Source organism: Parasteatoda tepidariorum, chromosome 4, assembly GCF_982258835.1.
Source record: "Parasteatoda tepidariorum strain Cologne lab strain chromosome 4, Ptep-v5.0, whole genome shotgun sequence".
Lineage (NCBI taxonomy): Eukaryota > Metazoa > Arthropoda > Arachnida > Araneae > Theridiidae > Parasteatoda > Parasteatoda tepidariorum.
The window spans coordinates 43,796,651-43,809,154 of NC_141758.1; the positions used below are offsets into that span (position 1 = coordinate 43,796,651).

Genomic DNA, 12,504 nt, shown 5'->3' on the forward strand with positions numbered 1-12,504 from the left:
ATTTATGATACTAGTAAAATTTATTTTTAGCATTTTCATGAAAGAAATTAAACTCTACTAGAAAAAGCATTCAATTTAGTAACAAAACATTTGCTGAGAAAATGCAAATTAATTTTATTAATCTATGAAAGAATTCGTATATGTTTAAAAAAAACTATAAATCTTTCTGACGCATACAAAAAAATAAATAATTATGAAGTCTATCTAAATATCTATAGTAACCATACCATGTCTTTTGAACTATAGACCTGAATTAATTTTAAATTACTCAATTTTTTATTTTATTTAAAAACAGCAAAAAAATTATATTAAGTTCATGCACTTTATCATGTCAATACAATTTAAAGATGTAAACAAATTTAATTACTTTTACACCCCATTTATTAGTATTCAAAATATGTAATTTTATTACACACAGTATTTAACACTTTGAAATTGACCACACACAATATTTAACACTGATTAAAATGTGACAGAAGTATATCAGGTTAAGTGGTGTGAGGGTGATGTTTACTTTACAATAAGATAAAAACTGTTTTTTGGAATTGATCGTCTATTATTAGTTCCAATGCTATAACATCCCTGAAACTTTGTTTTAACAAATTAACATAATAATTTATAGACAATAACTACCGATTATTTGATAATAACTGTGTTAGAAATCAGTGTCCATTGCATGATGTAAACAAATCTAAGCATTGAATATTTTTAACTCCAAAATCTTATAAAATGATCTTAATTATGTTAATTTCAAAAATATTATGACTCCTTGCATTGATTTAAAAAAAAACAAATAAAATACTTGTCAAAAACATAAAGGTGATTAGTGGCGCAAGTGAGAGCACCCCTCCCCCCCAGACGCACGAGAGGTCATATGTTCAACTTCGACATAACACTTATTGACCCCATTTCGTGTTATAATAATAATAAATAATGTTTATTATAGATTTAGTAAACAGTTTATTAAATACTTATATTGTTTACATCGCGCCGGATTGAGAAAAAACGTGTGCTATGGTTGATTGACGTCACGTTAAAGAGACTAACCGTACGACAAATCGTTTTAACACATACCTCGGATCAGGCAATATTATTTTCTTGCTGGCTCTGGCTGCTGGAGTAGATTTACTTTTTTCCATAGCCATAAGATAGCTCACATCTGCTAATACTGCCTCTAAGTCCGCCATTTTGTGTGTGGATAGGCTTAGTTCTATATAAACACAATCGTAAAAGTACAATTTAAAAAGCCTATCCTTTGGCTAGAATGTTATGGTTAGGCTCATCACGTTTTGTGAGAAAGCACAGCACCAGTCCAGGTATATAAGTATGAAATCCAAATAGCGAAGAGAGTTCTACTGTTATTTAACTCCATTAATAATACTGGAGTTATTCACTACAAAATCCCACGATCCCGCATTTCTCAGCCGGAATACTTTACTGAGTCGAAAACTGAAGGGAGTGCGTTTGAAAGAATTAACAGCTTGTTTATATTCGGAGAGCTGCCACCTTCTGGTAAAGAATTTATCTCTTTCGGATATTATTTTAAAATAGTGTTATTTTAATCTAAATACGCTGTAGAATGTTAATTAAAAAGCGCAATATTATTTTAGATATACGGCATAGTATCTTTTTAGAAATATCTACTCAGAAATTCCTTTTATTAATTTGTTGAGATATGGACTTAGTTTCGGTTTCGAAATACATAAACCGAAACAAACGGCATTTTATTTCAGTTTTATCGCCAATTTACTCTAAAAGAAAGTGTTACGACTGTCTGAAAATTATATTGTTTAGTTTAGGAAGAAAGAATTAAGTTCCTTAAACGTTTACAGGCTTCGTTTTAAACTGTATCGGTTCCTTATGAGAATGATCTCATAGCAGACAAATGCGCAGACGACTTTTGAAGAACTAGAACCATCACTTCATAAGTCAGCCAGAGATTAAACAGAGATAATAAAATAATTTTTTTAAATCTTTTAAAAAAAACAACTTTACAATGGGTTCTGCTCGAAAAAGTGAGTGTAACTTATAAGAATGAAGAGTCGAGAGAGATAATGTTAATGAACAAGTGAAAAGTCGGTGGTTTATTTGTTGCTTTTATAGTAATTCCAATACATAATATCATTTCATATAATATCTCAGATGCGTAAATAACTATCCTGCTGCCCAATGGGAGGGCACACAAGGTTTAAGAACAAACGCTCAGAAAAAAATAACAGTATGATGCAATATTAAATAACAATGCAATATTACTTACTACAAAGATAAGGACAATAATAGGGTCCAAGAAAGTATTTAAAATACAGTTGAACCTTAATATGACAAACTTTGGCAACAGAAATTTTTTGATGTTATAAAATAATCTGAGTTCCTTGCATGTTTGCTATGTTGCTGAATGATAAAATATCATTAATATTAGTAAGTAATGTTAAAAGCACCTAAGGTAAAAAAAAAAGATGCGCACAGTATGATAACAGAAGCTAAATCTATCGATTTCTAAATTTATCGAACTTTGAAAATACGACTTTTTTAAAATTCGATTTATCAGATACTCTTTGACCGGTATCGCTGAAATTTTGTATTTCGCTATTTAAAATTATATTCTCTAAAACGATGTCGAAAATTGTGTATCTAAAAATTTTTTTTGACTTTTATTAAATAATATAATAAAAAATAATAAGTATTTACTAAAATATACTTTTACCATGGCATTATCTTTGAATTAAACGAATTTCAATTGTGTGCATAAATTTTTAAGTTAGCTTAAAAATTTCTAGAGAAATTGCGTGGCGAAATACGCAAAAATTAAAATGAACATTAAGAGGTTCAAACTTTTGACAGCTCTCTTGACCAAACTGTTGGGACCAGATTTCCCAGATTGCAATGAAACTAAGAAAGTACGTTTTTGTGTCTGATTTTGTAACTTAAAATATAATCTGCACTAATTAATTGGGTATAATATGAAAAAAGCACAACTACTTCCACTTACTAGGAATAACATTTACCTTTTAGTTTAATTAATAAACTGAGTTTTAAATATGCTTACTAAATTCATAAACTTCGGTAAAACAACAATATAAATTATTTCCAAAGGAACTAGACTAATACAATTCCAACCTGGCGAGTAGCGACTTATACAGAGCCGGATTAACCTATAGGCACACTAGGCACGTGCCTAGGGCCTACGAAATTCAGGGGCCTACGAAAAACTTGGGAGAAAAAAATTTGTTGACAAAAATAATTTAGCTTTAAAAACAACAAGTGTATTTTGCACAAAATTATGAAGATACAAATAAAAATATAATATTTTTCGGTAATAAATTATTTTGCAGAATCTTATGATCATATATATTACTTTTTTGCGATTTTTGGATTCAACGAAATCTTGTATTATGCTGTCGAATTCCAAACTACGCAAAATGTCGTATTCAATAGACATAAGTGCGAGCGATGCCAAACGATCTTGATTCATTGTTGAACGCAAATAATTTTTTATCAATTTTAATCTGGAGAAAGATCTTTCTCCTTCTGCATTTGATCCAAGAATCGACAAATATATTCTTAATGCAATGTGAACGTTAGGAAAAGTATTCACAAGTTTATCTTTAATTTGAGCCTTCAACATTTCTTGTGCAGATTTATGTTCATATAAATTTGAAAATAGTAAAAATTCATCTACAAAGTTTTTCTCTAAATTGGATGAGTAAATTTTCACCAAATTTTGCGCTTTTAGTTTAATCTCAGATTCTGACAAATTTTTGTGTAATTTCCTTGTAATTCGGGTTCGATAAAACATCGATTAATGACACTTTTTGGTCGATCCAGAAAACTGGGAGATTCAGACATCCGGGATAGCGATGGTCCCGAGCATCCCAGATAATTGGTTCTCTACGGTATAAATATTTCTTGTAATTAATCTCACTATCAATTTCACTGTTTTCTTTGCTGGTTTGTTGTTGTATTGTTGACGTGAAGTGTTTACATAGTTATCGATCGAACTAATCATAATGGTATTATCGATATCAACTGCAATATCGGCAGTATGTCGGTATTGCAGATAAAGTTCAATAAACAAATTCGTAAATTAAAATCCATATTAATAAAAATGTAAAAAAAAAAATATGCAAGAAAATTTTAGCATATATTTTGAAAAGAGTGGGGGAAGGAGAGGAGGGTCCAAAAACGGCTATGCCTAGGGCCTACGAAAGGTATAATCCGGCTCTGGACTTATAACAAGACACTTCGTTTGATGCTTTTACTTGTTGCTAGAAATCAGGTTCGCAGAAAATGCTGTTTACTAGTTAAATTTAGTAGGAATAACACGATCTGTGACGTAGGCTATAGTATACCCAATTAGCATATTTATGGTTACCCCCATGAACCATTAAGATTGAGTTCCAGAACGTGAGGATCCGAACATGAAATGTCATACAGAGTAGTCTGTTTATTATTTTGTGCACTGCACACATTTAAAGGATATTTTAAATGTATTTTGCATTCAATGTGTCGCAATTTTGCTAAAACAAAATTTAAAAAGTGAAAAAATATTGTCGCCGACTGTCATAACACAATTTGTAAGTTTGCAAACTTTTTTGTGAATTTATGTACTCATTCACTCGGCCATAAATAAATACACTGCTGTTAATATATATTCGTTATTAATATTAACCTTTGTTGAATGGTTCAGAGAAGAGATCCTACCTGGAAAATGTGGAACTCAGATGTCAAAAAAGTGACATTTCAACTGTTCACTTTCCTTTCCATCTTTAGTAAAACTTTTATGGAAGATCTCAAATTATAAAGTTAACCTAAGAATATATGATTAAAAATAAAAACCTATTCATAAATATATCTTTCAAACAAATAATATCTTTATAAAAGAAAAAAATTAATAATTTATGAGACATTAAACCTGGGTTTCGTTCGTCGCCCCTCTAACCTGGCGCTCCGAAATATCGCCAGCCCTTTTATTGGCCCTGTGCACAAACTACCAGACAATTAATAAAGCTAAAATATTTCCATATATTCTTTTTCATCCATTTCCCTTTTTGGTGGCTTTACGCTATTAGATTAAGCAAATCACTTTTTTAGAAATTCAGTATCCAAATTAAGTACCATTGGAATAAGTATCATTTGGCATGATGCTGTTGCTCTAGCTAGGCCAACTCATGAGAGCCAAAATTTACCAGAATCAAGCAATTTTCCCTATTACTTATCCCTTTTGGTGAACCGTAAACAAACTTAGTACACCAGTACCTAATATAGTTCCTATAAATTATGAATAAATATGTTAATTATAAACCTATTTATTGGTTCCTATTAATTATAAATAAATAAACCTACATAATTTGGTTAGAATCAAATTAAATAGGTTTGGTATCCCATATAATTTGGTTCCTATTAAAAACAGCACATAAGTTTTCGTATGTCAATAGTACTAATTACCAAAATAAGTTGAACATGACTAGCTTCAATATTGGTATGGTGATTTTTTTTTTTTTTTTTTTTTTTTTTTGCGGTTTATTTAAACTAACAACTTTTCTCCATTAATCATTTTATTTAATGCTTAATTTATTTTTGTTTCTAATTCAATTATTTCAATACTTGAATTTCTTAAATTTTTAAAGGAACACGTTTTCAAATACAACTAAGAAGGAAAAAAAGGAAGAAAACATACTGTTTCCGATAAATTTATAAATTAAGACATTAATTCTTAGTGACGTAACAGTATCACATGCCATTCACGTTGATCACTGAGCTTGTAAGGAATTGCTAACATGGGCGTGTTCATATTACCAACAATCACTTCGCTAACAGTCACTTACTTCATTTCATCGTTGAAGCCACTTCGTCGACACAATCATTTCGACGACATAATCAATTCAATTTTCATTTTATTCACATATTGATTTTTAGAATTTTTTGTTTTGTTCAAGTTGTTTCTCGAAAAACTTTTTGAATTTTTATTTTTAATTGGCATTATTTTGTGGTATCCATGTATAAGCTCTTAAATTACGTACTGAATCGAAATTCGGTTACTGATATTTAAGGAAGCAAATTTTTAGTATTATTTCTGTTGAGATTACCCAAGTTTGATTTTTGATTCATAAAATACTTGTTTTGCCGGAAATTAATTCAAAAGTGTTTTGTTAACGTTTCCATTAAAAATATTCGAAAGTTTTTATTAATTAATAGCAAATATTTTAATTGAAAGTAATTGTTCTAACAGTTTTGGGGTGGTGCGTTGGAAAATACTTTATCCCCTGGCCATGATTCCATACATAATTTTCTTTATAGTATTACGCATAATTTACCATTATTATTATTATTTTTACATTAGTCATTTAAAATTCCGTCACTGTAATCATATATTCGTAAGTCTTCTTCATACATCTCACTAACACATTGGAGTTCGCAAACTCCCAGTTAACAAAAACTGATTCATAGTATGATTGTATGGTTAATGATTTATAGCAGGGCTCGAAAAACCGCTCGTCCTCGGCGGTCAAAAATTCCCCGCGGACAACGAATTTCTCGAATCTCACGTCCGCGCGGACGGCCATTTTCCCGTTAATGTTCCCGTGATACATTTTCAATTTTTATTATCTTACAAGAGTCTAGCGCCTCACTTCTAAAATGACCCTCTAATCTAGAAATACAGCAGCATACTGCGCATGGTGGAATTGATGTTTTCTCTGTCTGGGAGTACTGCAGCGGTTGAAAGGGGCTTTTCAGCAATGAACTTAAAAAAAAAAAAAAAAGACACACACACATTACGTACTGGTCTTAAACAAGAAGCGTTAAACGCAATTATGAACATCTACCTAAATGGAAGACCCCTTTCAGATTTCTGCGCCGAAACCTCTGTAAATCATTGGCTTGATTGTGGAACTGGAAAACTTGATTCATTTAAAAAACGCAGTACCCTCGCATAAATTGACCTTTGTCATTTAAATTATTTCATAAAAGGAATACTAGGTTACTATTAGTAACCTAGTATTTCTTTTAATACTGTATATTGCAATTCTAGTATTTGTAATCCTAGCAACTACTAATTTATTGCGCAATTTATATAAATGTTTGTAATAAATAAGAGAAAATAATATTTTTATTTATTTAGAAGCTACGGATTAGTTTCAAAGGAGGACGGGTACACTGTTGGACAAGCCGTCCTCTGGGACGGATAAAATTTCTGAGTTTTTTCGAGCCCTGATTTATGGAATGGATGGTATAGATATAGTATATCGGTTTTTATATGGGTTATATTACATATCTATATCGGTTACAAATATAGCTATATCAACTCTATTTGCGTGAATCAATTTCAATAATTGGGAATACACCGGGCCTCGGGGCTCAATTAATAACTGAGCTAATAATTTCCCTTTTGATTGCAACTCTAAATTTATATTCTATGAAAAATATAGAAATGTAAAGCTATGTTATTATTGTTTATAAAGTAATTATATTAAAAATAAATTACAATAAACAATTTATACCAGTTATTGATTACATATAGTTTTGGTTCCAGTAACAAATAAAGGGAGAATTAATACCATGGATACTTGCTAAGATTATACAACAGTGGTTCCCAAATAGTGCTCCGAGGAACTCTGGGATTCCGTGTAAGAGTTAAGGGGTTCAGCGAGTTAGCAGGTTTTATAACCAGTGATGAGTTTGGAAACTTCTAATTATATTTAGATCCAACCTATAATTCAAAATTTAGTTAATCTGACGGTTGTCTTAATGAAATTATTTCAAGTGAAATGCCAATGAAATAGAAATGGCAATTTTTAAAAAAGAAAATAGAATATTTCTAATAACAATATGTTGAATAAATTATGAAAAGAACAAGCATTTATAAAATATTGCATTAGTATTTCCTACCTTCTTTTCAAATCAAAATAAAAATAATTAAATTATTTTATAAAGAAATATGTTTCCCCCGATAACCATTTTCAACGTTTATATCAGTTTTTTTAAGGTTTTACTTCGAAGTAAACCATAATTCGGCTTATTTTATTCATTTTCAGCTAATGTGTATACACCAGAAATAATAAAATGTACATAGGACTATAAAAACTTTTAAAGAGAACCGTAGTCAAGGCTTTTTCATACCCGCATCACCCTCAAACCGAATTATTTGTCAGAACAACTCTTTTCAATAATTTTTTTTTAAATTATGAAAATTATTCGAGTGAAATTTTAATTAAAAATTTTCAAATTAAATTTAAAATAAGGATATTTTATAACTTAAAAAATAGATAAAAGTTTAAGTTAACATACACTTTACCTTAAAATTGGAACATATTTACAGTACTAATACTTAATAATTGCTTCCTAAAAAATATCAAACTTTCGAGTAAAAAAGTCCTTCAATAACTTATATATATAATAATCGGAAAATACTGCACTTCAAATGTCAAAAATAATGTTTAAAAAAAGTTTTTCAGCGTAAAAAATCATCGGAATGATGTCATCGGAAATTTTGTCTACACTATCATGTCATCGGAATGATAGTGAAGACAAAATTTGCTGGCGTTGAGATGATCTGGTCGGTGATACGAGCTATAAGCGAAAATAATAGTGTCGGTGATATGATTCGTCGCTATAGTGATATGAATACACTGCTTACTTCTCAAGAGTAAGCAGTGCATGAACGGCTCAGGGTCTTTAAATCAATGTCTATGGGTCTTTATGTCTATGGATCGGCTAAGAGTTAAAATTTATTGAAAGAGATTAAACAAAAATTCTTCGTAGTTTGGATTTCATCGATAAAAAATTTTTTTTCGGCGAAATTATAAGAACGTTTTTCTTCTTCTTTTTTTTTCGTGCTTCACGTAACCAAACATTAAAATTTCAATAATCGAACATTTTGGGAAATATTAGCTTTAAAATATATAATAGATTGATTGGTCGTTTTAACATTTAGGTTATTATAACACAATTTTTTGTTAAAACATTAGATTTTATACTAAAAAATTATTTATACAACAGAATTTTGGAAAAAAAAGAACGTAAAATAAAAGCAATATTTTTGTTTTAAAAAGAGCTTAATGCAGTGAAAACAACACTGTTAAAAGAACACCAAGAGTGAGGGATACATCCCTTACTAATTTAGAAGAATATAGAGAACTCATTGAAAGAATAGATTTGGCCAAGCTGATTCGTCACAGAGTCGTGGGGGACCTGGTAATAGAGAGCTCGCGTCGAAATCACACCATCTGGGTTCAAATCCCAGGGATGGTTGATCGATAAATTCCGCACCCTGTTGGCACTGACCACAGTGTTGACATAAAAATTCCTCAGTAGTAGACGGATCATGTGTTATTGTCCCTTTGCGGCTGGCTATCCGTGGATGGTTTTCGAAGTTTTCTTCTCCATATAAAGCAAATGCGGGTTAGTTTCATCAAAAAAAACGAAGGCATCATCCACAAAGGCAAATTTCTCCCCAACACTTGATCCAGGAGTTCCCTTGTCTTTTACGTTGTGTTTAAAACTACAAGGCTACGGAGTTGAACATTAGTAGTCGTAAACTTAGAATTGGGTCGGCTGTTCAACGTCGGTATTCTTACGTCATAGGTCACTCAAATTAAATCAAAAAATGGTGAATAATGGGAAAAATTTATGAAGTTTTGAAATTATGGAAAAATACTCACAGCAAATGGAAAAAAAAAAAAAAAACGATTCCTGAAGGGATGCTTTCCCCCTAAAACTGTAATTTTTAGATACTTTGTAAATTAAATTTTAATACATTTTGATTTTCAAGCAAATAAATGCTTTAAAATAACTCAGATAGATTCGAGTAATGAAAAAAAAAGTTGTTCATATTCTGTAGGAGGACACCTCCCCTAAAACCATAAGCTTTAGGAACTTACCAAATAATATTTTTTTATCACATTTTCTCAATTTTTAAGAAATCAAGTGTTGGGTTTTAATTTATATAGGTCCTAGGGAGTAAAACAAATAGTTTAAAGTACTTAAGTATGGCATAACCCCATTCTCTCCCCCCCCCCACTAATATCATAAGTCCTAAATATCTTAAAAATAACATTTTTGCAAGTTTTTTTTTAAGCAATTAAGTTTTGAAATGTAACGTATGTGGATCCTAGTAAAGAAAAAAAAAGTTCTTTTGCCTTAGGAGGATATTACATCCTCACTTCCCCACAAATACAAAAAAAGAACAAAAAAACATAAATTTTAAGCACCTCTCAAAAATATTTTATGTTTAATTTTTTTTTTAAATTTTTAATCAATTAAATGTTGTAATTCAGTTTACATGGATCTCAGAAGGAAAAAAAAAAGTTTCCTTTCCAAATTATGACACTTCTTCCCCCCCCCCACCTAAAACTGTGTCCTATGTTCTTTCCAAATAAAATTTTTATGCTGATTTTATTTTAAATTTTAATCAAATAGAACACGATTTATATGGATTGCAGCAATGAAAAAAATAATTTGTTTTCCTTGATAAAGATGTACCCCCTTCTTTCCCCAAATTAGATAGTTTGGCATGATGTGCAAATGTACAATACAAAAAGGCCTAAATCCTGAAAATACAAAAAGCTTAGATCAATAATGATTAAAAATAAAATAAATGAATAATAATAATTTTTTCTTATAGAATATCTGATTATTGTTGATCTCAACATTAAGTTATAAAAATGAAATTATGTTTAGTTCCTAAGCAAAAAATTTTGATTCGTGCAAGCAGTTCATAACTTGTGTACAATGAGCATTAAAAAAAAAAAAAAAGAACATCCTGAAAAAACGAACTAACTTTTGATCTAATGATCCTTCAGATTATCGAACTCAATCTTAATGGTTTATGGATGTTACATCAAATATGTTAAATAATTAGTACATCCCATATATTAAGTAACGAAATCAGACACAAAAACGTAGATATACAGGAGGGGCGAAAGTCGCATTCTAGAAAATATTGTTCCAATAGTTTGGTCAGGAAAGCACGTGGAATTTTGGTTTGCACAAAATTATTAAATCCGTTTATCCAAGCAAATAAAGATAATTTTTAATAATTATTTAATATCTTACTTAATAATAGCTGAAATTTTTTTTTATATGTGAGGCATACAGAATTTTTCACGCATTTAAAAGAATGTAATTTTATAGGGCAGAATATGACATTTGAGAGACTCAATTCGCTTAAAAAGTTCTAGAGATATAGCGAAATACGCAAAAAGTAAAATTAGCACTAGGATTCCAAACTTTCAACAGCTTCCTGACCAAATATTTCCTAGATTGAGTCTAATTCCGTAACTTAAAATACAGTTTGCACTAATTAATTAGCATATTTGAAGCCTTCCACCGTGAATCATTAACAGTGAGTCATGTGCTTGAAAATCTGACCAACATTTATATAGAGCGTTACGTTTTTATTTTGGGTACCGTACACTCACGTTATGAAGTTAAACAACAAACACATCTTTGCTTACAACTCAAAAAATAGGCTGATCTTTATTTTTGTAAGAAAATGCATTGACGTATGACCAAAACGATGATAACAAAAAAGTGATGTCGTGTACTCAGTTTAGGATCATGAATTAATAGGCATCACAACAATATAGTCAAACTGGCATTTTATAAAGGGTTTAATATGGGTTGTTGAGATTCCTCTCTCCAGCAATGCAGGCCTTACAACGAACACTCATGCTATTAATTTGTTTTGAGGAAAGAAATCTCATTCAAATACGTTGACCTTAGCCCCAGTTGGTTCTTGGGAGGGAAAGGTGAGCCATAATCTTATAAAAATTGTCTGATAATACCCTTAAGCAATCTTAAAATGAATATCTAATAAGATATCAGCCCTAAACCATAAAGAAGTCAGGATGACCCTACAGATTATAAAAGCCTGTCTTAACTAGTGCCCGCAACTTCTACTTAAGTCACAGGCGCAATTGTCTTTGTTACTAATGAGACCCGATTCTGCCAGAACAAAGAGTCTCGTCGTAATCACATAAAGGGAGAGTCAGTGCCATCCCTCAATCATGGAAGTGGACCACTATGGAGGTCCAGTTGGTCCTGTGTGAACGTCCAACGTAATGTTGGACGGCCACAAAACTGTCTTTTCTTTTAGAGAGGCACTTATCTGAGATATACGACTGAAATTTTAAAACCCTTTGTTGTAAGATTGTTCAAAGGTACTTTTGTTTGGTTTCGTTTATTTTTATGAATGACCACGTGTACCCCCACAGGACTGGTGGAATAAGGAATATATACTCAGAGAATGGAGTTACCAGTCAAACATCCAGATTTGAATCCAAAAGAACAAGTCTAAGATGCTCTTGGTATCAGTTCCCAAGGCATTTATTTTTACTTTGTTGGAAATGCCCTAATGGACTGGGATTTCTAATAACTTATAAACAACTATGTAAAAAGCTGGAGAGTTGGTTGTGCAATGTAGTTAAGGGGATCAAACCCTTAATTAAATTTTCCTGAAAAGTCATTTCACTACATCATTTATAGACTATATTGCTGTGATGCCTA

At 30.8% G+C, this 12,504-nt stretch overlaps 1 protein-coding gene across 1 annotated transcript in view; it reads right to left on the bottom strand.

The window, feature by feature from the left end:
• Nucleotides 1-1,489, bottom strand: part of Gprk1 (G protein-coupled receptor kinase 1) — a 144,634-nt gene extending 143,145 nt beyond the window's left edge. The window contains exon 1 of the mRNA XM_016061016.4: nucleotides 1,075-1,489. Within this exon, the coding sequence (XP_015916502.1) occupies nucleotides 1,075-1,187 (113 nt within the window). The 5' untranslated portion in view covers nucleotides 1,188-1,489. The remainder of the gene's footprint in view (nucleotides 1-1,074) is intronic.
• Nucleotides 1,490-12,504: the final 11,015 nt, after the last annotated feature.